The sequence below is a fragment of the Protobothrops mucrosquamatus genome, unplaced genomic scaffold (assembly GCF_001527695.2).
Source record: "Protobothrops mucrosquamatus isolate PMUCROS unplaced genomic scaffold, P.Mucros_1.0 scaffold1031, whole genome shotgun sequence".
NCBI classification, from domain to species: Eukaryota; Metazoa; Chordata; class Lepidosauria; order Squamata; family Viperidae; genus Protobothrops; species Protobothrops mucrosquamatus.
This window is the reverse complement of record NW_015387265.1, coordinates 367,023-393,434: the sequence shown is the minus strand read 5'-3', so window position 1 is coordinate 393,434 and position 26,412 is coordinate 367,023. Positions and strand designations below refer to the sequence as shown.

The window sequence follows — 26,412 nt, the reverse complement described above, 5'->3', positions numbered from 1 at the left end:
GGCCTAGGGGGGGATTTTATAGGGATTTTAAAGGGATTTTATAATTTTTCTAATACAGGTTAATTAATATATATTTTAATTTGGCTTTTAAATATTTATTGTATAGCTCTGTTTTTATTTACCTGTAAGCCGCCCTGAGTCCCTCGGGAGAAGGGCGGGGTATAAATTAAAGTAATAAATAAATAAATAAATAAATTTGGTCCTATTAATGAAAGCAATGCTTCACCATCCAAGAGGTGCCTGTTTTCCTCTGTTCCCAGAAACCACAAACATAAAAAAGCATGGATGCTCTCCAGAATGAACATACTAGGAAACTCTTTGCACCTTTTTGTAACACTTTATTCAGCACTTTAAAAGCTTTTTCCTAGCCACTATTATTTTTACTAATAATTCAAGGTGGTGAACCTACCTAGTGTTCCTTCCTTGTCCTGTTTTCCCCACAACAACAACCCTGTGGGTTAGGCTGAGAGAGAATGATTGGCCCAAAATCACCAGCTGGCTTTCATGCCTAAGGCAGGACTTGGATTATTCTCCAAGGAGAATTACTTTAGAATTCTATGATAAAAATGCAGAGATGTTGTAACATTTTATTCATGTTTTTACGCGCTACTTCATTATTTCTTCCTATTTGTGATGAATATGCTTCTCAACGAGGCCAAGGAACATTTCCTTCCCCTTTCTGTCAGTTGTTCAAAGGGTGTTCATTAAAAAAATATTATATAGTGAGATTGGTTCCAATGTTTATTCTCCACTGTGATGATTAATCAGAAGGACAGAAACAACTACTTGTTTTGTTATATGATGCAAAAAGTAAAGAAGTAAAGCTGCCTTAAATCCTTATTTGATGCAAGTTTGCACTGGGTCAACAGTGTTTTTATACAGCACAGAATATAACTTTCCTATTTTTCTCTGTTGCAATTATCTTGCATCTTAAAGGTGAATGTATTGATTTGTTGAGGTTGTATCATTTCTTGCAAATCCAGTGTGTGGTCATTTTGATATTGAGTTCCCAATAGAGTGAGTAGCTGTTCTGACTTTTACAAAGCAGGCAAATATTCTTTTCCTTTCCCCCTTTCTCAGTTCTTTTAAATAATGCAGTGGTACCAAGCACCTATAAAGTAAAGTGAATGCATTAATTTGCCTCCTTTCACTCAAGGAAGAATCCAGGTTGACTTTTAAAAGACTAGATATTCCTCATGGCCCAGTAAGCTTCCACTGATGGAAGGCCCGCTTCAAATCCATAAATAAGATATGGAGCTTAGGCATCTTCAGATGTAGTTTCTCCCTTCTCCCTTGTGTGTTGCTTTTGACCCAACATTGCCTTTCTCAAAGCATAACAAAAACTCTGATCAAGTGAATCCTGAAGCTTTTTTGTGCTACAACTTAATGCCTTTCTGAGAAAAGATTTGAATAATGAATGCCCTTTCTTTCTTCCTTACAGGGACTGAAGAAAAAAGGAAGAAAAGAGGTTCTTTTTGCCCACTTCTCCTGCCACAAAATTATGCAAAATCTGGTGCTCTTCATTAGCAGCACTGCTATGGTCCTTCAGAGGGCTTGGAAAGGGATCTTGTGAACTCATTTCCAGAAGCAGCTACCTCTCTGTTCTTCAGCACCTGCATTGAAATGGATACTGGAGTTGACTGGAAATCTTGACAGAAAAGTGATAGATAATTAAGGGGGAAGGAAACCATGCTCTGAATCCTTCAGAAGGCCATTTTGAAACGTTGGGAGAAGCTACTTCCAAGCCAGCTGAATTAAAGATTTTGGTAACAGAAACCTTGGTTTCCATGGATCTTTAGGCTGATGGGATTGAGTTTCAAGTGGGATTTGGCGATGACTGGGAAGAAGGGGGGATCTGTGTGCATGGAGCAACTCTCCTTCTGTTTGTTCATGAGCATCTGCTGTGGCTGGTGGTATCAACCAGTCAGCACAGCCAAACCCAAAGGCCAAGGGCATCCCCACATGAACTCCATTCGCCTTGATGGGGATATCACTTTAGGAGGCCTCTTCCCTGTCCATGGACGGGGCTCTGAGGGAAAGGCCTGTGGAGAGCTAAAGAAGGAGAAGGGGATTCATCGTCTCGAGGCCATGCTTTTTGCTCTGGATCGAATCAACAATGATCCTGATCTACTTCCAAATATCACTTTGGGGGCCCGCATCCTGGATACTTGTTCTCGAGACACCCATGCTCTGGAGCAGTCCCTCACCTTTGTTCAGGCCCTAATAGAGAAGGACAGTACTGAGGTGCGTTGTGTTAATGGGGGGCCACCTATCATCACAAAGCCGGAACGCGTGGTTGGAGTAATTGGTGCATCAGGCAGCTCTGTTTCTATTATGGTGGCCAACATCTTGCGCCTCTTTAAGGTAAGATTGCAGTCTATTTGCTTCTTTTTCACTCTTCTTCTCTCCCCTCCTAGCTGCACAAGTTAATTTTACAATTCAATCTGCAGGTGCTAAAATAGCTGCCAGTGACTGTTAAGTGGGGGAAAAAAAACGTTAAAGTGGTTTTAACAATAATTATGGAAATCTGAGTTCTTGCTCCATGTTGAGGAAAGGAGGAAAGTGAACATTTCTTTGTTGTTCTGGGGGTGTTTAAAGAGCTCTCGGTTGCCATTGGGGAATTTGACCCTTCTGTTCAGGTAGGGAAATACCTCTGTTTTCCACTTTTGCAAGGAAAACTGATTCTAATCCTATAAGGTACTGCCCAGATTATCTTCCCCAGTGTTGAGAGTGATTGAGAATTTCATGTTTTGTTTTAAGCAGACAAGTAGAATATTCATGTTGGGTGTATTTCAGAAGATGCTATCTGAGGACGAGAGAGTATGAACGATGGATCTATGCTACCAAGCCATTTATAAACCAGCAAGAGGGAGAAGTCCTTTTTTTTAAAGTGCCCCTTGGGGGGTTTAGTCATCCCTAAGGGCAGGTGAGGGCACCCCGCTTGCTTGATTTATCTTTTTGGTGCTAAAATATTCTGAAGAATTATCACATATTGCCTGTAAACATTGCTAATTATAGCAAGGAGAGAGCAAGTTGTTTGTGGCGCATGCTTGACAATGGCAGGCTTTCATACTACATTGTTAAAAATACCTCAGTGCAGATTTCTAAAGAATAGAGAAAACATTGTGCTGAATGAATGCTAGAGCAATCCAGGCCCTTGTTCTCCTGTGATAGACTTGTTCTACAGTAATGTACTTGACATGGCTGGTGTGCTTTTAATTTTAAAGCTAATGGTTTCAGCACTGTTATGCCTATTTTTAGATTAAACTTTCTCAGCTCTGGGCTGAGACCGGCATTTAGCCTTGGCGCCTGTAGATTTTGGTAGACAAAGTCCAACATATCTGGACTAGGGCAAGGAAGGTTGCTTTAAGTAGGTTAAATTTCCACATTGCTACGTTACCTCAGGCATTATAGGTACTTCTCAGGATCTGACTTCTGATGCTTTCACTTTAAAGACATTGCAGTATTACCTTTTCCTGTGGTAGATGGATAATTAATTGAACTAAGATGTAATATTATCTGTGATATTATAGGAAGCGAAGAAAAATGACCCTGAATTTAAGAGAGCTCTCCTAACAGGACTATGCTGTGCAATACCTGTCTGCCCCGTGCCAAACTCCATTTGAAACTCACCTTGGAGAACAAACGTGTTCCTGTTTCACACCAGAATCCATACTCCCCTCCCAAAAAGGGGGAGGTCCATAATATGCATTATCTGTCTATCTGTCTAAAATAATTGATTAATATCAATTAACAGTAAAATAAAGCACCCCGTGTAGGTATTAATTAGCTCACATTTGTATAAGCTGTTGTCTTTTCTCACACAACCCACCTTCATTCTTCATGAAGGCTCTGCAAAAAAGGAGAAGAGGGAAACCTCCTTGCAAAAAAAAAATAGATTGAGGGTAAAATAAAGGGGTTGTCTACTTAGAAAAGAAGGAAAAGGAAGGAACAAAGCTAGACGGAGATGAGGTAAGGAGAAAAGTTAATGGGACATAACAGAATAACAGAGTTGGAAGGAACCTTGGAGGTCTTCTAGTCCAACCCCCTGCACAAACAGGAGACCTTATGCCATTCCAGACAAGTTGCTGTCCAGTCTCTTCTTAATGGAAGGCATGGAAGGGGAAGGAACAGAAGCCCTGTTTAGGCATTGCGTAAACCCCATCCCATGCTATTTTTCAACTTAAACAGATGACTCCATTTTCTGACAGACTGAGGTGTAGTTCAGATAGAAACGCCCCCATGTGGTATAGCGTGAGCCATTTTCTGATTCACTCCATTTCATTCCATAGAAATTTTTAGTCTCTCTCCAGGGATCTTAAATGTTCTAGATGTAACAGTATGTGGGAACGAGATTAAGACACAGGGTGAAGAGATGCTGCCAAGGGAACAGCCAGATAAGAGAGAGAATAGCCCACAGCCAACAGTGGATAGAGCAAGAGGCTCAGAAGTTCTCGGGCTACAACGGTGATGGCAGGAAAAATGTACTTTCAAACTTGCAAGATTCTATTAATGTAGCTTTACAATGAAGTAAAATTAGCTTATCTGGCCATGCTTTCTGTCTGATCTATCTAGTGAGGCTGATATCATTCATTTCTAGTCAGTTTCATATTCTCATTAAAAACGAACCAAAGAAAAACCTGCCTTATTTGATATTCTCTGCTTCTGCCAGTGGCACGTGTTGAACAATTTTTTGCTCTGCCTTCTAGCCTCTGGAGCGGGGCTCAAGTGGTTGCAACTGCTGTGAAAAGGTTCTGGTTGCAAAATTATAGTCCTATCATTAACCCCCTTGTCATTATCTGACATTTTCTTTCAGTGGGCCAGATACCAGCATCTTAGTCTTTTTGCAGGAGGGTCAGAGAAATGTCATGTAATATAAAGTGAAAACACAGGGTAGGTGGAAATGTTAGCAACTTATTTTATTTTTCATTAAGTTTGCTGGAGGCAGCATTGATTGGTTCATAGTATTTCATGCCCTTTCTCAGCATTTCAAGGTAATCAGGAGTGGTTCACATGGTTGGCTTCAAAATACTGCCAAGGGATTGGGAAATGGATGTCTTGTGATGGTATCCAAGGAACCAGGTACCAGAAAACAACAACAACAACAACAACAACAACAACTATGCCTTGGAGTATTTGTTTTAGAGAACAGTGAAGTTCAAATCCTGGTGATTGCACTATACAGTGCTGACAGTGATTTCTCATTGTTTCCTTCCTTCCTTCCTTCCTTCCTTCCTTCCTTCCTTCCTTCCTTCCTTCCTTCCTTCCTTCCTTCCTTCCTTCCTTCCTCCCTCCCTCCCTCCCTCCCTCCCTCCCTTTCCAACTCTGAGATTCTTGTGTGCCCCCCCTCCAAGTATAAACAGAACAAAACATACTTAGTTTGTGAGATCAACTAGAGTGGATCAACTAGACAATTACAAAATATTTTAATTCTAGTGAAATAAAAGTGGTTATTTCCAAATTTGCCTCTGTGCATACTAATTTTATGCAGATATGTACTGTTTTTTTTTTTTTTACAAAACAGTTCCTTTAAAAATTATTAATCTTTGCTCACCAGTTTGGAATCCTAGCCCTCCCTCCCCAACTACTAAGGCAGCAATAACTAGCTTGATTGGACCTTATATAGAATAGAATAGAATAGAATAGAATAGAATGGAATGGAATGGAATGGAATAGAATAGAATAGAATAGAATAGAATAGAATAGAATAGAATAGAATAGAATAGAATAGAATAGAATAGAGCTGGAAGGGACCTTGGAGGTCTTCTAATCCAGCCCCCTGCTCAAGCAGGAGAACCTATACCATCTCAGACAGGTGACTGTCTAGTCTCTTCTTGAAAATCTCCAGTGATGGAGCATTATTTTTAGGTTATCTTTTTAAATGAGAAGGAAAACCCCACAATTCATTAGAAATGTATGGTATACCTAGCAATGTCTCTATTTATTTATTTTGAACACTTAATATATCTCAACTAATTGCACATTGTTGGGCAATTCACAAATAAAAAATTAAAAACACCTAATAGTGTAATGTAAAACTAATACCTACAGTAGAATAAATCATCAGAATAAAACCAGGAATTACTTAGAAACTAGAGGACCATGCGTTCTAGTCCTGCCTTAGGCATGAAAAAAACAGTTGGGTGACTCTGGACCAGTCACTTTTTCTTTCAGTCCAACTCATCTAACAAGGTTGTTGTTGTGGGGAAAATAGGAGGAGGAATGACTATTAGGTATGCCCACTACTTTGAGTTATTTATAAAAAAATAATAAAGGCAGGATAAAAAAACCTATTAAATAAAAAATAAAATCAACAGAAGAGAATAATGTAAGTACATAAATCTAAAAGAGACAGGGAGGGAAAAGGTTGAAGCTTTTAGAAAAACAAGGACTTTTTATGTAAAAAAGTAAGTCCAGAAGTTACTGCTATTCCTACTGCTGGAGAAAATTGCTACGACCATGTTGAAAAAAAAAAATCAAGCCAGGTTTCCCTGGACTATATTTCATCAATTGGATAAGGTTTGAAAGATGGCCAGGCAGCTCCTCGCTGCAATAGCAATTTTTTATAAAAGACTCCAGGCCAATTCTCCAATGTTAACAACCCTCTCAAATGCTTTCCTGTGACTGCAAATATCAGCAGCTGTCACTTTTCCTGTTCCGCCCCCCCTCCGAAAATGAACTTTTCTGAGAAAATGATGGGGCATAGTACAATGGTTCAAAGAATTAATCAGACATCTGACCATTTTATTCTTCTGTGAGATTATAAGGATGGGGATCTTAATCAGTTTCTGATGATGTGGATGATAACTCTCTGCTGAATACTCTTTTCCTTTCCATTAGTATTATTTGTGTATTGTCGTGTTGCAACTCAAAAGTTTTTAAAGCATTTGCATTTCCATCCCGTCCTGATATAAAAATGAGGCACAGTAGGCAAGTATTCTAACAGAGAACATCTACTTGTGTCATCCTGAATGCTTATTATGTAGGAAAGCAAGGTATAAATTTAATAAATAAAAAGTAAACACTTTGAAGTAAATCCTATTGATACAGTGAGACACTGTCTTTCCTGGATATTTAACGAGAGGATTTCAACTTTAATTCTTTGCAATAACACGAGCAAACCTGGTGCTATCTTTAAAGCATAAGGTGTTTATTTTGCCTTAAAGGTTTAAAAAGCAAGAGGCATTATGGGGTGCTTAAATGCATGTGGTGTTTTGTTTGAAGAAGGAAGCAAGCAAATCAAGAGGGAAAAAAGAAGCTTAGAGAGGAAAATGCATGTAGAATTGGGAGAAAGACACTGAAATATACTGTATAATCCAATGAAGAGTTCTGGTTGTTGCTTCAGAAATAAGCTGGCAAAATGTACAGAAATAGAGAGAGGATGAGTAGATTAGATTAACTATGTCTCATTTTAACCCTTTATATTTTGGAGAGAAGAAGTACAATTATGTTAATTATAGAAATGTAAAGAAATTGAAAATACATTCTAACCAGAATGTAAGTAGAGCTCCTTGAGCCCAAGGCAAGCATCTTGGAAAGGCCCTGAAACAGTTACAGAACCCAGGAACATAGACTTCCATAGCAAACAAGGTTGCATAGAAATGTTATCATGATGCAAATTCATCCGTATGTACCTCCTTTTCAAACATGATGCAGTTCCATAAGACTTGGTTTTTGTATCTTAATATCATAACACACATTTCATCACTTGCTTCCCATTGTCCCTGCTGGCTGGGGTAATGGCTGACTCAGGACTGCTATAGCTCATATTTATTTATTTATAATCAGTGATTGTATATAATCAATATAATTGAAAGGATCTACATGGAAATAATTCAAACTATGTTTTACAGTTTGTTGGAGATTCAAATCCATAGGCACTATAACTTTAGCACCTCCTGACTTACTAACCCACAAGGGTGCAGTTAGATACAGTTACAAAGTTAAGGATTTACTTTCCATCTTCTCCTTAACTCTAAGATTGCTAATTGGAGCTCCTAGCCCTTCCTCAGGTTAGATTCTTACTCCCAGGAATACTTTCATGAAAACACAAAATGCTGCAATCTCCAACGCTGTTATAGACTCCAGCAGTTGAAGCCAATGTGCAGATAGATTCTATAAAGAGAAAGAAAATATGACTCTCCTGAGCAGCTAAAGGAAAGATTAGAGAAGAAAAAGAAAAACTTTTGGAAATCCAGAAAATAAAAAGACCAGAATTCTCCGTCTGGTAATTCAAGATGAAAATGTTCCTGGAGTGTCAAGGAATTGCCATTGTGCTGGCCAAAGAGAGACCCACAAAAGCAGGGCAGCATGGAATGAGGCAAGTGATAGAGTTACTGAGATAATGTGCCCAATAGTGAGGGATTCATTTATTATCCATATTTGAGAAATATAGATGAAGACAAAAATTATAGAAGAAAATTTCTACAGCCTCCAAATTAACCTCTTTTCAGAAAGTTATGTAACAAACATCATGGTATGCATGCGCGGGGATATATGAAGACTAAATCTGCTATAAATCAAATAAAAATTATTGCAAGTTATCTTGTAAGACAGTACATGTCTATAAAAATATTGGTTGTCTTCATTTAAAGTTCACTACATAGAGATTGTGAAGCTGTGGTACATGCAAAAGAAATGAAAAAGGAAAATTTTAATTTGTAATAAATTACTTGCAAAATGTAATCTGAATAAATCTCAAGAGTCAGATGCAGTTCTCAATCAAGAATTGGCTTAGAAGGTCAGAAGAAAGGAAAATAAATGCTTCATTAATTTACAATGCTTCGGGTCATTTGCAAACAAATTGTCCTAGGAAAGGGGACAGACCCTATTCGATTGTATTCTAAAGGTAATGATACAACTCAGTCCAGCATAAGAAAGGACCAGAAAAGAGACAGATATAGAGAACAAATGGGTCATTGGAGGATATCTTTTCTGATTCTTTTGCAACTTCTATGTTATTAAACAGAAACTGAGGCTCATTGAATTAAATGAGAATATACCTACAATTTATTTGAAAAATTAACACAAGATCAGATGTTGTTTGTAAATTGGACAAATCAGTCAAAGAAGTAAAATTGCAGCCAAGGGTGACTTGGTCCAGATGTTTATGTTGGATAAAGGCCAAAGATACTAACTAAGCCAACAAAAGTAGAACTATAACAAAACAAGGAAACTATCTGGACTTAGTGCACAATGGCATTTCTAGACTAATGCTATTCCAAGGTGAAAACATATCCTCCTTTTCATAGATGATAACATTACTGTGAAGTCCTTGGTGCTCTCTGAGCTTGGTTGTTTTCTTGAAGATGTTTCATTACCCATCTAGGTAACATTGTTAGTGATTATACAAGGTGCGCATTTTGCTTCTTGTTTGGTGAAGAGTCAACTATTGAAGAACTTTGAGGAGTATATGGCTTTAATAAGAGTATTTGGGAGAAAGCCTTAAACATGCACATAAACAATTGAAATGAATATACAGCCAACAATATGAAAATGTATCTAGAAGAAAAGGGATCATGCATGAAACCATAGTCGCTTATACTATGGAAAAGAAGACTGTCAGATAAATATTGGGGAGAAGCAATTAACACAGCCAGCTACTTGCAAAGGTGTGATAGAATATGAGTTTGACTCAGAGAAGGAGGATGCCAATGTTGAACTGTTACAAAAATAATATTTGAGTCCTGGAAAGTTAGAAAACACCAAACAACCTGTGACTTGTTGGATTATCATTTCAGAGATATTTCATTACTTAAATAGAGAAACAAAATGACCATGGGCAAGCATGGGAGTGACTTCTTCCTGGCCTTCTCACTGGCTTTCCTTGTAGGAAGCTGGCAGGAAGACTTGGAGACGCGAATCATATGACTGTGGCTGACTGCAGAAGTGCAGTGGCACGGGGATGCCGAAGCACTGAAGTGGTCAGAACTTTGCCAAATTTCATTCCTGGTCACAGGTCCCAGATTTTGGTCACATTCTGTAAATTAGCCCATTTGAGGTGCATTGATTCAAAAACTGTTGCCCTATGATGTACTCTTTTACTCAAAGGTTACAAACAATCAAACAGTTTTAGTAGTATATAAATAGATGAGAAATAAAATAATTTTGCCTTGATTTGTGAGGTAGAAATTGAAATAAAGGCAGCCTTTTAAAGTTTTTAAGATTTTATTACAATATCCTAATATATGAGCTATGACCCAGAAGAAAGCTTAGCTTAGGCACATGAAAGCATTTGTTTCAAAAGGGTATGTGTGTGTACCAAAAGAAAAGAGAATCAAGCTGAACTGCAGATATGTGTGAAGAGTGATGGTTATATTGATTGATTGATTGATTGATTGATTGATTCAACTTATATAGCCACTCATCTCACATTTGTGACTCTGGGCAGCTCATATGGTTAAAACAACCAAACAACACAAACCAATAAATGAAATATAAAAGTCAGTAAAAAAACAAAAAAAACCCTTTAAAACCAATTTAAAACCTCACTAAAGATCAGAAATAAAACCGGACAACATAAAAAGTAGGCAAGTGCAAATAATGAATCAATGCAAATTATGGATCAATCAGTACTGCCATCTAGCAGGCTCCAAACAGTTCTCCAGTCATGTTGACAGAACCATGTCTTTAGAGCCCTTCAGAAGACAAGCAGGTCAAGGTTAATCTAACCTCTGAGAGGGATGATGTTTAAAAGGGCAGGTGCTGCAGTAGAAAAGGCTGTCCTCCTTGCTTCCATCAGATGACATTCCTTAATACTGCAAGTAGAGAATTCTAGATCCTGCCACACAAATCATCACAGTATGCACCATTGCTTATCATGCTGAAAAAGAAAAAGAAAGTAACTATGAGATACGAGCTTGTGTTTCCTATGTCAAGGGAGCAGAGACTGCAAGCTTCAAAGGGCATTTTCACCATATGCTCAGTTAACTGCAACTGCAGAAATTAAAACCAAGGAACCTCATTTCAGTCACTGCAGGAGAATCCAACAAAGCAGTTCCACTGAGAAGGCTGTTTTAAAGTAGCAAGAAGGAACAAGTGGAAGAACCTCACGCATGGAAGGACATGGAAAAAATGTCAGTCATTGAAGGAGCCAAATGGAGAAAGATGCAGAAGAGGAGATTGAAATGTTCCACAAGAATGATATTTGAAACTTTGTCAGGCTTAAGACAGCGAAGAAAACCATGGCATGCAAGTGAGTTTTCAAGACCAAGTATAAACTGATAATCAAAGGAGGCACCCAGAAATATGGTGAGGACTATGCCAAGATGGTTGAATCTATAAACAAATATACCTCTGTCAGGACACTGCTTAGCATAGCATCAGGTAAGAAGTTCACTTTTTTCCTGTTTGTCTTATGACAACATTCTGAGTTAAATGAGTATAGTTAGATTTGGTTTGAGCTATTTTGGTTTGGAAGAGTAGTTCCTTTGCTTTTTTAAAGCAACTACATTATAATAGTTTTAAAAATCCTGTTGTCATAGAAGCACTATTAGAGGTAATGAATTGTGTGAGTCATCTATTTCCTTTACTTGCTATGTGTATTGACATGACAGCAAAATTGTTATATTTTGATTATCTGTCATATCTGGACAATATGTTGTTTCCTCAAGGAAGCTGTTTGTAAAGGAGACATGTAAATCATGCTGCTTTTTTGGATCTGGATACACTTAGCAATCATTGTGATAGCCCTTCTTCCAAACCCGCAGAGTAGGATAAATCCAGATGGCTTTGGCATAATGGATTGTTCAAAGCATTTGAAAGAGTTTTGTTGAGCAGTAGAGTTTTCATTGATTCAATTCTTAGTAATGCATTAATTCTGTGAAGGTCATTACCACTGTTGAATAAAACATCCCTTTTCATTGTGTTCTCAGAATTGTTTGGCAGATGGGGATACTTTGTAAAATCTGTGACCCTTGGTGGGAGGAAGAGCAAGTACATATGAAATCTTTCCAAATAACACAATAGATTATTCCACTGTTATAATAGACCTGTCCAGGTCAGCCTTATGTTGCAGCCACCATGCCAAAGAAAGCAATACAACAAATTAACATACAAGTGGATGGTGCTTTGCATGAGGGTAAGGACTGTACCGGAAAGCAGAACCTTCATGAGGTTGGATATCAATTCCACATGACTTGTAGGCATTGGACATGATTTATCAGAACCACCTGATACCTGAATATATACTGCAGTTTTGCTTCCTTTCTACAATGCAGTAACATCTGAGCAAAACTTTAGGGAAGAGGCCCGGGATTCTGTTTGGTAGGAAGAACAGAGAACTCACAAATGCAGTCTGGATCACCTATCTCAAAGTGCTGTCCTATTGTTGCTGTTTCCAAACTGTTATGCCACAAAAGCATTTTGAAGATGATCCATAATTGATTTCACCTCATGTTGTAACCATATCTTACACTTTGAGTACATTTTTAGATGAGGATTCTGCACATGTTTAAAGGTTCTGGACTTGTACAGCTACGTATATATCACCAGCTGTTTTTAAGACTGAGGGGATTTATTTCTTGCTCAGCTATATGAACTATGTGAAGCAAAATTTTGTGATTTTTGTGACATTTGAATAACAACAATAACAACCACCACATCTGGAGCACCACTTGAACACCATTGGCATTGACAAAATCACCAGCCAATTACAAAAGGCAGTTCACTAGGAACAGCTTGCATTCTGCAACAATACTCTTAACATCATCAAACAACAATATCTGTCTATCCCAGATTTTTGGGAAGGACTTGATAGGTACATAAAATGCCAATTCCAGTCTAAACATCTGGCTCACTGTGCAACAAATCATAATAATTCACTGAAACATTACGACATCCTAGGTTCTTGGGAATAATTTAATATATATGAACACCAGCACCAGCTAAAGAAATGGCAGCAGTGACTTCACATTATTGTGAACCGATAATAATAATGATGATCTTGATCTATGTGCTGATGTTGACAGACTCTATTTACCAAGAAGAATATATGGGCATGGAATGTTGCAAGTACACCAGTTGAAAAAGAAGAAAAGGGCATTGGAAGAATATTTGAAGGATAGCGAAGAAGATGCACTGAAGCTAGCGCACCATGAAGGCTTACTGAATACCAAAGAGACCAAACTGGTCTATAAGAAAGACCAAATGAAGAATAGAAAAGGGACATGGCAAGGCAAAGTATTCCATGGCCAGTACATTAAAAAAAAACTAACAGACAAAGTGATAACAACAAGACCTGGTAATGGCTAAGAGCAGGAAAATCAAAGAAAGAGACAAAGGGGCAAATTTTGACTGCACAAGAGAGAGTTTTAAGAACAATGCATATAAAGCAAGAATTGAGAATACAACAACAACAAACAGCATATGCTATCTCTACAAAGAAGCTGAGGAAATAGTGGATTACCCAGATAGCTGCTGCAAGAAGATCACACAGACTGATTATAAACAACAGCATGACAAAGTAGCAACAACGGTGCATTGGAATATCTGCCTGCAAGCAAGAACTGATGGGATTACAAATAGACAAAGTAATAAAAAATGAAGGCAAAGTTATCTGGGACTTTAGAATTCAAATAGGCAGGCATTTTCCACACCCCAGGTTTAACAATTGTTAATAAGAAAGACCATGTCTAGATAGTGGGCATTGGAATACCTGGGGAATAGAAGAGAAAGAACTGGAGAAAAACCACAAAATATTAAGACCTGAAAATAGAAATACAATGACTATGCAAAAGAAAGCAAACATAGTACTAAGAGTAATAGGCCTCATGAGTGCAGTTCCAAAACTTCTGGAGCATCACTTGACACCATCAGCATGGACAAACTCACCATCAATCAATTGCAAAAGGAAACTTTACTTGGAACAGTTTAGATCCTGCAATGATACCTTGAACATCATCAGACAACACATCTGCCTATCGAGGGACCTTGGGAAGCACTCAGTAGGAGGGTTAAAATGTCAAATCTAGTCTAAACATCTGGCTGACTATGCAACCAACTATAGTGATAATGCACAATATTAGAGTATAAAATTTGTCCCTGTTTATATTCTTCATTGTATTGCCATGTATACTGTCTTAGTCCAGTTATAAACTAAAAAGAATCCAAACACTTTTGTGAGAGACTCAAACAGTACTCAAACTGGAAGTTATGGTTACATGGCCCCTGGGCTATAAGCGGTAGTTCTTTCATCTAATTCAGGTTTAATGCTAAATAAAAGCAGCAAACATCCTTTCTTCACAGAAAGCTTTACAAATTGTAAAGATGAATAAAGCTTTTATAGGATATGGGTCATAGGTGAACCTGAGCAATAGGAGGAAGGATGATATTAAAAAAAGTACTGTGGGTAATTGGTAGGGATTTGTACTTCTGAAAGAAACTGAAACTGTTCTTTCAAGCAAGAGTAACAGTGGGGATTTTTTATAGTGAAAATTGTGAGTAAATGTATTTTTGCAAAATTCAGCAGCAAGACACCGAAGAACTTTTTTTTCTCCCACATGGAAGAGTCCTGACCCTAATGATAAGATTGAAAATGTCTCATAATTCATTTGGATACCAGTTCCATATATTTGAGGAATTACCGTAGGTGGAGGCAATGGAACAAAGGAGAATGCAGTGATATTTGATAATCATAATGTAGTATCCCTCGATAAGGAACTACATTTACTAGCAACCAGAATGGCTAGTTGTGAGAGATCTCAGTAATTAAATTTGTAGTGCTCGTTTTCTGATTAAAAAGTCCACCTGATATAGTTTTTGCATATGTCTTAGTCGTATTTAATTAGAGATAAATTATACTGAGTTCAACAATGAAGCTTATCATCAGGTAAAATGTTGTGAAACTATAGACTTATTGCCCTTTGATATATTCTGGAATTAAAGATGAGAACAAGGCCTGACGTATATTATAAGAAGAACAAACTGAGGACATCATGAGCAGAACCTTGTGTTCAATGGATTACTTTACATTTTTAACTATGCAGATAAAGTATTGTGTAGACTAATTTCTTCATTATGTTGTACTTCTTAGACATTAGACTTCTACACATCCTCTAACCCCACACCTTGATCGCCTCTGCAAAACAAATGAAAAAACAGAAAAGATAATGAAACCCAAATGTTCTTAACTTGGGATGGATGCAACCTGGAAGCAGCAAATTGGTCACAGATCTCATTAGAAACTAGTAATCCATATGAACCTCCAGGTATTTATAAGTATCCCATCCAAATTACAGTATATTCAAGAAGTCTCTGATAAATGTAGCTGTTCTCCCAGATCTTGGATTAAAACTGGTGCCCAGCCCCTGAGGAATTCTATCTGATTGAGAATCTGTTTTTTCCCCCAGACATGCATAATTTGTATTTTGAGCTATTTTACTGTTTTACTGCCTTTAATTGTAGTAATCTGCTCAGAGTCTCACAAAGTTGGGCAGCCCTTAAATCTAATTAATTGATCTATTGATTCCTGCCTGCTTTTATATTGTGAATGATGGGTAAAACCATATCAATTCAATAGTATGGGATTCTGTTTCGCATGCAACTGATTTCCTTAATTCTGCCTCATCCAAAAGTGGTAATGTAATTGTAGAAATAATCTTTTGTATCAGTATAGGACTATATATTCTAGAGGATGTGGCGTGTAGTGTTAACTGAGTATATACAACTAGAATCACCATTATAAATTGATTTGATACTTACTTGAGATGACTGTGAAGATGTTATTTGTTTGATATATTATAACTCACAATTATTTTTTGGATTTTCAATATTTTTTGTGAAGCTCACTTGAATTAACATTCTTGGTTCAGTTTCATAGATTAGACTAGCCCTTGGGGCTGTGCAAGCTGTGAAATTTATATGGAAGAACTGTTTTGAACTTGATATGAAAACATTACTTATCTGTGTTCATCAAAGTGGCTCAACTTTTATGAACATTCTGACAAAAAGTTGTGGCTGCTTTAAGAGTCGTCTTAATAAATGAATTTCTTAAAGCAGCAGTGATTTTGTTTAGACTTGAAACTTGTGAGCTTCAGACTTATACAGAAGTCTGAAAAATCAGGATACTTCAGAGAGGTACTTTGCTTGTGTGAAGCCTGAAGTCCAGTTCTTCTGAATTGATTTTGAAAAGTGCATAGTGCATTAGTATTTGATCATCAGTATCATGGAAGAGCATTGGAAACCTCAGTTCTGGCCCTGGTCCCTCTTCCCTATAACTTGATGTCCATGGACAAGTGCATCAGAACTATCATGCATCCATTGGAAAAGTCCAGATAACTACTAGTGGTACAAAGAGATATAGAAAGCACATAGGGAAGCCAGAGATGAGTAAGGCTCTAACATACTTTATATCATTATCTTTTGTCCATGGTTACAAGTATTAAATGTCAGAAGAAGACGTCTACTTTTAGTTGATGTGAATCTGTTTATTCAGGTGGTCTTGGCAACTGGACTTTCTTGTTTTTCTTTAAAGATGTTTCACTTCTCATCCAATAATCTTCAGCTCTGATTGGATGGTGTGACTAAACTAGCAGACCAGCAAAATGGTGTGGACATAGTATACTTAGACTTCAGTAAGGCATTTGATAAAGTAGACGACAACCTACTTCTTGGTAAGCTAGAAAAAGGTGGAATAGACAACATCACCACCAAATGGATCTGTAGCTGGCTGGCAAACTGTACTCAATGAGTGGTCCTTAATGGCACTACATCCACATGGAGAGAAGTAAGCAGTGGGGTACCACAAGGTTCCATCTTAGGCCCAGTACTCTTCAATATCTTCATCAATGACTTAGATGAGGGAATTGAAGGGGAACTCATCAAATTTGCAGATGACACCAAACTGGCAGGAGTAGCCAACACCCCAGAAGACAAGCTCAGGATCCAAAAAGATCTTGACAAACTTGAACAATGGGCCCTATCCAACCAAATGAGTTTCAATGTGAAGAAAAGCAAAGTCTTACATTTAGGGAGGAAAAATCAAAGGTACAAGTACAGATTAGGTGAGACTGTGAGAGGGACCTTGGAGTCCTAGTGGATGATTACTTGACTATGAGCCAACGGTGTGCAGCCAAAAAAGTTAATAAATCCTGGGTTGTATAAACAGAGGCATAGAATCAAGATTACGTGAAGTATTAGTACCGCTTTATAAAATCCTAGTAAAAATAAAACACCTGGAATACTGCAGCCAATTTTGGTCACCATATCACAAAAAAGATGTTGAGAGTCTGGAAAAAATTCAGAGAAGAGCAACTAAGATGATCAAAGGCCTGGAGACTAAAACATACAAAGAATGACTGCAGGACTTGGGTTTGGCTGGTGTTAAGAAAAGAAGAAATAGGGGAGACATGATAGCAGTATTCCTGTATTTGAGGGGCTGCCACAAAGAAGAGGGGGTCACGTTATTCACCAAAGCATCAGAGGGCAGGACAAGAAACAATGGTTGGAAACTGATCAAAGAGAGAAGCAACCTGGAATTAAGGAGAAACTTCCTGACAGTGAGGACAATTAACCAGTGGAACAACTTGCCTACAGAAATCGTGGGTGCTCCATCACTGGAGATTTTCAAGAAGAGACTGGACAGTCACTTGTCTGAGATGGTATAGGTCCTCCTGCTTGAGCAGGGGACTGGACTAGAAGACCCCCAAGGTCCCTTCCAGCTCTATTCTATTCTATTCTATTCTATTCTATTCTATTCTATTCTATTCTATTCTATTCACTTCCTAAGGGTTGAATAATTGCCATAGCGTTTAGATTTATCATTTAGAATAGAGGTAATTTCCTTCTCAATAATCATGGTAAGGGTCTATTGTTAAAATGTCAGTTCTTTTATGGCTCTTAACTGATCATTGGTTTTTAAGACTTTGAACATGTGCTTGTCATGTATCATGTCATATAGTTCACATTGTCAAAGAATTCATAGTATGGATTGGTTGACGCAATTTGGAATAAAATTCATACCCATTAAAAGTGGTCACCATCTTTCAAAACTTTGGGAGAATCAATGTGGGTGAAGTACTTAAATAAATGGTCTAGGAGTGGGGAGATGCAAACTCCAGGATACTTCTGTCCCCTCTGGAAAACTCAGTCAGTTTCAGTTGAAAAGGTAAGGTCGAAATCCAATACAATAAGTGACACTTGATTTATTTCATAGGGTAGAATTTCAGCAAAGCAGAAAGACTGATTATTCTGAGGATCTTTTTAAAGATAGTGTCTCTTCTCTCAAACCTTTGGATAGTTGACTCTTGTGCTGCTGTATGATGCAGTGGCATAAATTTGTATCTGAAAGCTCCAGATATAAATTGTGTTAGAATTTCCCAGAATGAAAGCTTAATAAACTGGGAGGAAATAAGGAATATTGCATGGATCAAAAGGAGTCTGCAATTGCTCAATTTTTCCCTATCAAAAGGAAATACTTACAGACACAGAACATGTGTCTCATGGTGAAGTATCCAAGTTCAGTCTGAGGCTTCTTAGGTTAAAGGAGAGTGAGCTTTGGGAAGAATTCAGTCTTAAATCCTGGAAAAATAATATCAGTCAGAGAAGACTATACTGGGATACAACCTTGCAGAAATAGATCCTGGTACTTACTGTCCACTCCTTATGAGGCTTGCTGGAACCAATCATCCATCTTCAGATGATGGATGTGAAGAGCACTACTCATGGCATTTGTTTAGTTTCTTTTCTAACATTTTTTTAAAATGTAAAGACATGCTTTGAATAAATATAAAGGATTGGAATAACCATGCAGAGGTAGTAGAAGTCCAAGTCTCTCCCTACTCCCTTAGCTTTTACTCCTTCATACCAAAAGTAACTCTATTCTTGTGTATTACGAGTAATCCTTGAGTTACGACAGTTCACTTAGCGATCATCTGAAGTTATGACAACCCCACCGAAAGTATTTACCACCGGGTCCCAAAGTTACGTATTTTTGAGCATCTCAGTGGCCGTTCGTACTTATGAACAACTGCAGAGACACTGCAACATGCTCCTTTGGTGCTATGCCCCACATGCTGCTCATGCTTGCCTCCTGTGTGGCCTTGAGTGCTGAAGCCCTTATCTAGCCAGGTGGAGAAGAGCCAGGCCAGCTTCCCCCCTTCCCTGCTGAGCCACAGTCTCTCTCACAAGCAGGTGTGGCCCTGCCCTGCCATTTGCTGGAGTGCCAAACCTGCCCAGATTTTACAAATTGCATCACCACAGAGCTGGAGAGCTTGGTGCACTACCCTCCTGCTCCCCTTGCTTGCCAAAAGCACTCCTTTTCTAAGTAGCAAGAGGGGCGCCTAAACAATCCTACTCTCCATCACCATCTCGTTTCTCTGCCATAGCTCACGAGCTTTTTCTCGTGAGAAGTTGAAAGGTCTGATTGAACTTTTTTAAAAAAATCCCCCCAAACTTCTTTAGTTTCTCTGCAGGTTTCTTCCATTTCCAATGCAGCTTTTCCATTTCTCCAGCAAAAGAAGAGTGTCTTGAGCTGCAGGGAGAAATGAGATGGAGATGAAAAGCAGGTTTGTTTAGGAGTCCCTGTTGCAATTTGGAAAAGGAGTGCTTTTGGCAAGCGAGGGGAGCAAGGCAGTGGCATGCCAAGCTCTTCAGCTCTGTGGTGGCACAATTTGTGAAATCTGGGCAGGTTCAGCACTCCAGCAAGTGGTGGGGCAGGGCCACGCCCGCTTATGAGAGAGGCTAGGGCTCAGTGGGAAAAGGGAGAGGCTGGCCTGGAGCTTCTCCACCTGGCTGGACAGGTGGAGGTGAACGTGGTGAGCGCGGGGCTCTAAAACAAGGTGCCAAAAGTAAGTTAGTGGTTAGTGACTGGGTGGGGAGGAAAAGCCCAAGGAGCTTGGGACCCCAAGGGATGGAAAGATGAACATGGGATCTCTCAGTGAGTCGGGGGAAGGTTTGGGTGGTCAGAAGTACTAGCCCCCCCCATGGCCTTCCCCACCCTGAGATACCTTGTGCACTTAACAACCCACACATTCAATTAGCGAATGCCGAGGTGAAAGCAGGAAGTTTTCACATTCATTTTACCTAATTCACTCCAATGAATTTTCAGGTTACGAATGTAATTGGCAGGCTCCATTACATTCGTAACTCGGGAACTGCCTGTATTAGATAAATAGCATTAGAGTCCAAGGAACTTAGAAAAAAATAGCAATTAGGATGACAATCTGAGTTTCAAACTATAAGTAAGCCTAGTCAAAGGCATAGGCTCATGTGCTGTGCAAATATGGCAACAGCATGTATGTGCAGTTTAATTGATACTGGAGAGAGAGAGAGAGAGAGAGAGAGAGAGAGAGAGAGAGAGAGAGAGAGAGAGAGATTCTTTCTCAGAGCCCCTTATACAGTGATATGTGGGAAAGGTAACAAACTTAGGAAATCCTAAATACTTTCCAATTTTATGCAGCTTAAATCTTAAGGGGAGAATAAGAAGTGCCTGCTCTTCTATAAAATCTTTGTGCAGCACATAAATACTGTCAAATAAAGGGCAGTCAACAAACACATATATTATAAACTTAAGAACTTATGGCTAAATAGTACACTAAATAATGAAATATTTAAAAAAAATTGAGATCAGGAGAACAGCAAGGAATGCAAACATTTCTGAAATAAAGATTTTTCATACAATTTTGATCAGGCTGGAATTCATAGAACATAATCTCATATAAGCAAAACGACAGTTTTTTTTAAAAAAATTATATTATAGAAGCAAGAAAGCTGCAGGAGAGCTATGTAGCTGTGATCATAAGGGAGTAAAACGTGCATTCAGTGATTATGGGAATACTGCAGAGAAAATAAATGAATTTTTTTGCTTCAGCTTTTGCTGCAAAAGTCATAAAGGAGAAAAACATTCTGAGGTAGTCTTCTGAAATGATAAATTTAAGGATTGCCTCAACATATATGTCAGGTTTTAGAGAAATTGATAAAATGAACAGTGATAAGTCATCAGGAGTACCTGTTAGTCATCCTAAAGTTTTCAAGAAACTCAGATATGAAATTGCAAAACAACATTATTTTCTGTGCTGTAATCAATAGCTAAATTGGGCTTAATTTGCTAACAGATTGAAAGGGACCTAATAAGGCAGCAGATATAAAAATGATCCAATGTGGCTCAGGAGACACTCTCTTGATATGTAGAAATTCCATGCCTTTAAAGGTTATTTTTGTATATGACATTTTCTTAGACTTACTGAGTGTTAAAAGTTTAACATGGTCTCCTTGTAATGTGTCAGACTATCATTCCTGTCATCTTCAGTCTGCATGAACCAGTTTGGGTCAGGCTAGTTTAACAAAGCTTCCCCCAATCTAGGGATGAAATGGTTGGAAAGTGCATGTTTTGTGTAAAAAATATGGTTGCTAGCTAGCACAAAAATATAAATAATGGGAATGTGCAGTGCTGGGAAACTATCAAGCTTGTTAAGGCAGTTTGAGTCTCTAAGCAAATTCACTAAAACAATAGCTCTCTTCAAATATAAAGATATTTCCTGAAATTAACCACAAAACCTCCACTCCTTATCTTTTATTGCTGATGATAGAATTGCTGTCAGCTGAATGAAGTTACAACTGGGAATCTAGGTTATGGGGAAATGTAACAAGTATTTCTTCCTTGAAAAAGCTATATCAAGTGCAATGAATCCCCAATAAAACACATCTGGTTTTAGAATGGTTATAACAAAGTTGATCTTTTTTAAGTAGTGATGTTTTAAGTGTTCCAAGTACTGTGATTGGACTGTTGTTTTCTGGCTTACGATTTGTTTTTCAGACTTTTTTCCCCCTCAACGTAGCCATCAACAGTGACTAAACAGTCCCTGTTACTCTTGGTTTAGTCTGAATGGGGTGATGTGTAAAGTGCTGATTGAAAAGAACATATCCTAAGAACATGGACAGTCAGAAGCAAATGACTGTTTGCAGGTCTTTCCAGTTACATTGTCTGATGAGTTGCTACAAATGTTTTTCCTATGGGAAAGTTAGAATTCTGGAGGATGAGTGGGAGGGTTGGATGTGTGTTACAATCTATTTAAGAAGTTGAAGTATTACAAAAATGTGGATATTACACCCAAGTATTGCTGTTGAAGTTGCTAAAATGCAAGGAATATTGATACCTTGTTGATTTGGTTGATTTGTTGAGCTTTGATGTAGGCATATATTCTGTGTAACCACTGTTTATTTGATTGATTTGTTGAGCTTTGATGTAGGTGTGTACTCTGTGCTTGCTTCTGTGTCCTGCTGATGTTGACCTTCGGGATACATTAAAAATGCAAGACCTCTTTGCAGCAGAAAGAAAATCAAAGCAAAGTGCACAGTTTGACTAGCTGCTTCTGCTTGTCCTTTACTGGAAAAGGCATATTGAACCCTATAGTAAGCTGCTGCTTACTTATGTCTACTAAATCTAACTGGTGAGAGATTAGTTTTCTTTGTCCTAGGTTGATGTTTGACTATATACTTCATGGAGGTTACTTAATGAGCAAAAACATTTTCTGTTTAGAACTTAACATAATGAGTCTTTTCCAATAACAGATTCAATTGTATCAATTCTATTCTATGGAGGATTTTTTAAATGTTTTTTTTAAATTAAAAATGTGCCATTGAACATTTTTATGTAAGTTGGACATCTGGTAGTAGTTATATCCTCTCTACTCTAGGTGCTCTATGGTGAAAAACAAAGGAGCAAGCACCTTGTCATAAGTTCCTGTAGCTAAAACATCTGAAACGTTTTGACTTTTGCTCCACTGAAATAAAGGCAAAGTTCTGTTCCAGTGGAATGTTCTGAGTGGATTTTTTGGGGGGGAAATGTTTTCCATTTCCTGCACAGCTATTCTGACCCAAAATAGGAAATGACATGGGTTTAACTCCTACACTTGTTGCAACCTTTTTTTAAAAGAAGCTGCATTTTTCTCAGTCTTGAACAATAGATACACAATCCCAGGAAAACAGACATTTGAATTAAGGAGGTATTGACAAAATGTGACAATGTCATCGCATCCTACTGCCACCTCCCTAATGCCTCCTTAACACAAATATATAGTGTGTTCCATAAGTCAGGCCCCATAGGCCAATGACAATATGTTTCTTTCATTTTTTGAGAGAGAGAAAATCTCATTGTATTTAGAAATGTTAGAAACAAGGAAGTGTTTAGAAGAAAATGTGAACGTTTTAACATTTGATATAATTATATGCTAAATTATCTGTGGGTTCTAACTAAGTACAACCTAGGTATATTTCTGAGATTGTGTGACTGCTATATAAGCTCAAGGAAAGACATAAGTTCTTTAAGGAGACATCAACAGTTGTCAGAAGCATGCCCATATCCTCTTTGTAGCATATTGGCTGCTTCTGATCAGATTGTAATACACATCTCTGCAATATGATTGTGCTGGTATTGTAATTATGCAAATCACAGTTTCTGGTTAAACATTCTGTCAGTGCAAAGAAGTTAGTACTGGAAAGATAGAATTGGAATGTACAGCTGTGCTTCCCATCTATCAGCATATATTTTACTTTATTGAAGACAGCAATGGTGAACTTTGAGTCAGGTTCAGAAATAACAGAATTACAGTTTTTGAGCCAAATACCCATCTTTGTGAATTTTGCTCTGAAGAAAAATCTGTTTCAGTTTTGGCTCCCATTTCAACCCAGGCTGAACAGAAATCAGAAGATTTTATAATTAGCATATTTTCCTGTTGAGTTTCTCTGTAGGCTGAAAAGTTTGTTTGAACAAAGAAGCCCAACGGCAGCAACACACACACAGGGAGAAATCATAAATAAATGTAAACAGAATGTGAATGATGAAGCAGCTGCAATGTAAAATCTATGAAGCACATACGTGTTCTTTGCCAAAGGTAGACCATTTCAGCTTAGCAAATGGTATTTCTTTATTTCCATGGCATTTTGAATTTCATTTTCCCCCATCCCCAGATGATCTCTTCCCCCCCCTTTCTCAATTCCTTTACCCAGCAAGCAGCAGTAAAACTCCTGGTCTCCTGGGAGAACGGAAGGCTGTTAGCTGAGAAAAACAGATCACTGATGGAGTTTGATTTTCCTGGTCCCTTTTAAAAATGCGTTAATGTTCCAAGCAATGAATGAGAGGGCTATTCAATAATTAAAATAATACAAATTAGAGCAAACAAGAGGAACTTAAAAGCCATTTGCTGAGACCAAAAAATATTAAGTACGTTGGCTTCACCAAGGGTTGTGATGGGGAACATCATGAAAGTATGAAAGCATGAGATGATGAGATGTGTTAACGTAGTTGCTTTGAAATGACTTGAAAAAAGGGATTCATTTTTAATTGGAACTATAATACCTGTGTTCTACTTGTATATAAAGCACTCTGTGAAGATTGCAACAAATACTTGCAGTCTTACATAGGTAGAACCTTTGTGTTTTATGGGAAAATGTCAGTGGAGATTCTCACTCATCCAGGTCATAGTTGTCTCAAAGGTGCTTTTTTCAAAAGGCAACAAGACTGTTTTTCCCTTGAGGAGGAAGAAGAAAACATTTCACTTCTTATTCAAGAAGTTTCATGAGTTCTGATGGTGGGGGATACAGGGATAGGTACTGGATGGTGGGGAGATGGAAGAATAGGTTCTGACAGGATGATGGGGGGGGGGGGAAAATGGAAGGATTGTATTTTTTTGCAGTCATCTGGTCATTAGAACTCTCTCTGAGAGTTGTTGAGGACACTTGGGGGTTTATCTGTGCCCTCAGGGTCACCTAAATCATGGTGCAATTGGTTGTGGAATCTTCTTGGAACTGCTGAAAGGGCTGTGTTGAAGACTGGAGGAAGGTGGTCTTTTATTCCTCCCCCTCTGTTGAGGGAGGGGTGCTCAAGTCTAACATAGATGGATTCTTTTACACTCTTTCAAACCATTAGTCCTCTATATTCAAAGTGTGGACTATGGAGAGTATTTTTTTCTTATTTGAGGACATCAGAAGTTACCTATATTGCTATGAATCTGATTTGTTGCCAGCAATCAGGCACTTCTAGTATCCAATATTTTTGGCATTGCTGGACAATTACTCTTAATGCCTGTCCTCCAGATCTCTAGGTAAGGCAGCTTGTAAGATATTGCTGCCCTAAAACATCAGTTCATTCCCCCTCCTCTATTTCCACATCACCAGGGCCTTGACTTTCTTGTGAGTGTCTTGAGACTTTCATAATCCCATTCAGTATCAAAGTCCCATTGCTGTGCATGGGAAAATGCACATATAAGTTATCTTAGGATATAAGCTCAATTACACAGGAAAGAGGAACTCTAGAATCATAAAGTTGTTATTCTTTATAATACTGCTTTTATTGTTTGGAAAGTGAACAGTCATCCAAAGCTTTTTTACCCTGCACTCCTACTTTTATTGTATTGCAATCTTTTCCTAACACAATCCTTCAGGAAAACAGTTTTTGCTATAATTCTCAGTCATAACAAAATGCATCTAGTACAACATTGAGTAAATGTCTAAACAACTCATGTGTTCCTCATGATACTCTGACCACAGTCCCCTAAGATCTGGGTACTTATTAGGCACTTGGGTACCTGGTCAACACTTATGGATCTTGTTACTTGCTATTTGTGCAAATGTATATGTGTGGGTACCTATATGAACTTCCAAGGCTGATGATATCTCTGAGAAGTAGAAAAGCCTTATCAACTATCTTGACCTATGGAGTTGGATTCTAAGATTTATTTTGATGAGCAGCTGCTAGAATGTTAGCCTCTTTGGGTGACTGATTAGTTATCTTGGAAAAATTAAGATCTTTTAAATTGGAAACAAGTTCCTGCTTCAAAGCCGGCCTCTCTTAAGCACAAAGAGATTGCCAAAGTTGTCTTCACTGTCCTGCTGTTCTTTTACTAAATACTTTGCTGTTATTTCCACATTTTCACAGGGTCTTTTCTTATTACCAAGTTACAATGCTCATATTGAATTGACAGGACCCCATGCTTGCATGAAATTTGCCCTTCCCCTTGCCAATCCCTATCTTACCTATATTATCACTATTTTTGGTCATTGTACTCATCCCATTTCTCTTCATGATAATCGATGAGAAAGTTACCAAATAGAGAATATTTGTGGCTCTGGGTTGAAATGAGTGGTCCTTTGTGCTCTCTGACCTTGGTAACATGATCAGTGCTTGACTAGTAAGTTACCTAGTTTGGATAATGAAGTGTCTGCAAGAAAACAAGCAAGCTCAGAGAGCACTGAGGAACCCTCAAAATTACCAGATTTTACATACCTTGAAACTGTTATTCAATGTTGTTGGAATAAGGGGAAAAATATTACCTTAACATTGGTACTATTGTGATCAACTTAAGCCTGTCTCATATGTGGGGCAAAAGAAAGGACATGAGGAAATGTTACCAGTGCATATTTGTGTCATGATTAGGGTGCAAGTTGGGACACAACCTTAGTCTTATGTAAGACTAAGTC

The 26,412-nt window shown here is 38.1% G+C and overlaps 1 protein-coding gene across 1 annotated transcript in view; it reads left to right on the top strand.

Annotated features, from left to right (window-relative positions):
* Nucleotides 1–1,833: 1,833 nt before the first annotated feature.
* The window catches only part of LOC107291015 (metabotropic glutamate receptor 4), a 268,099-nt gene continuing 243,520 nt past the window's right edge, over nucleotides 1,834–26,412 (top strand). Inside the window, exon 1 of the mRNA XM_015819964.1 lies at nucleotides 1,834–2,364. Within this exon, the coding sequence (XP_015675450.1) occupies nucleotides 1,834–2,364 (531 nt within the window). The remainder of the gene's footprint in view (nucleotides 2,365–26,412) is intronic.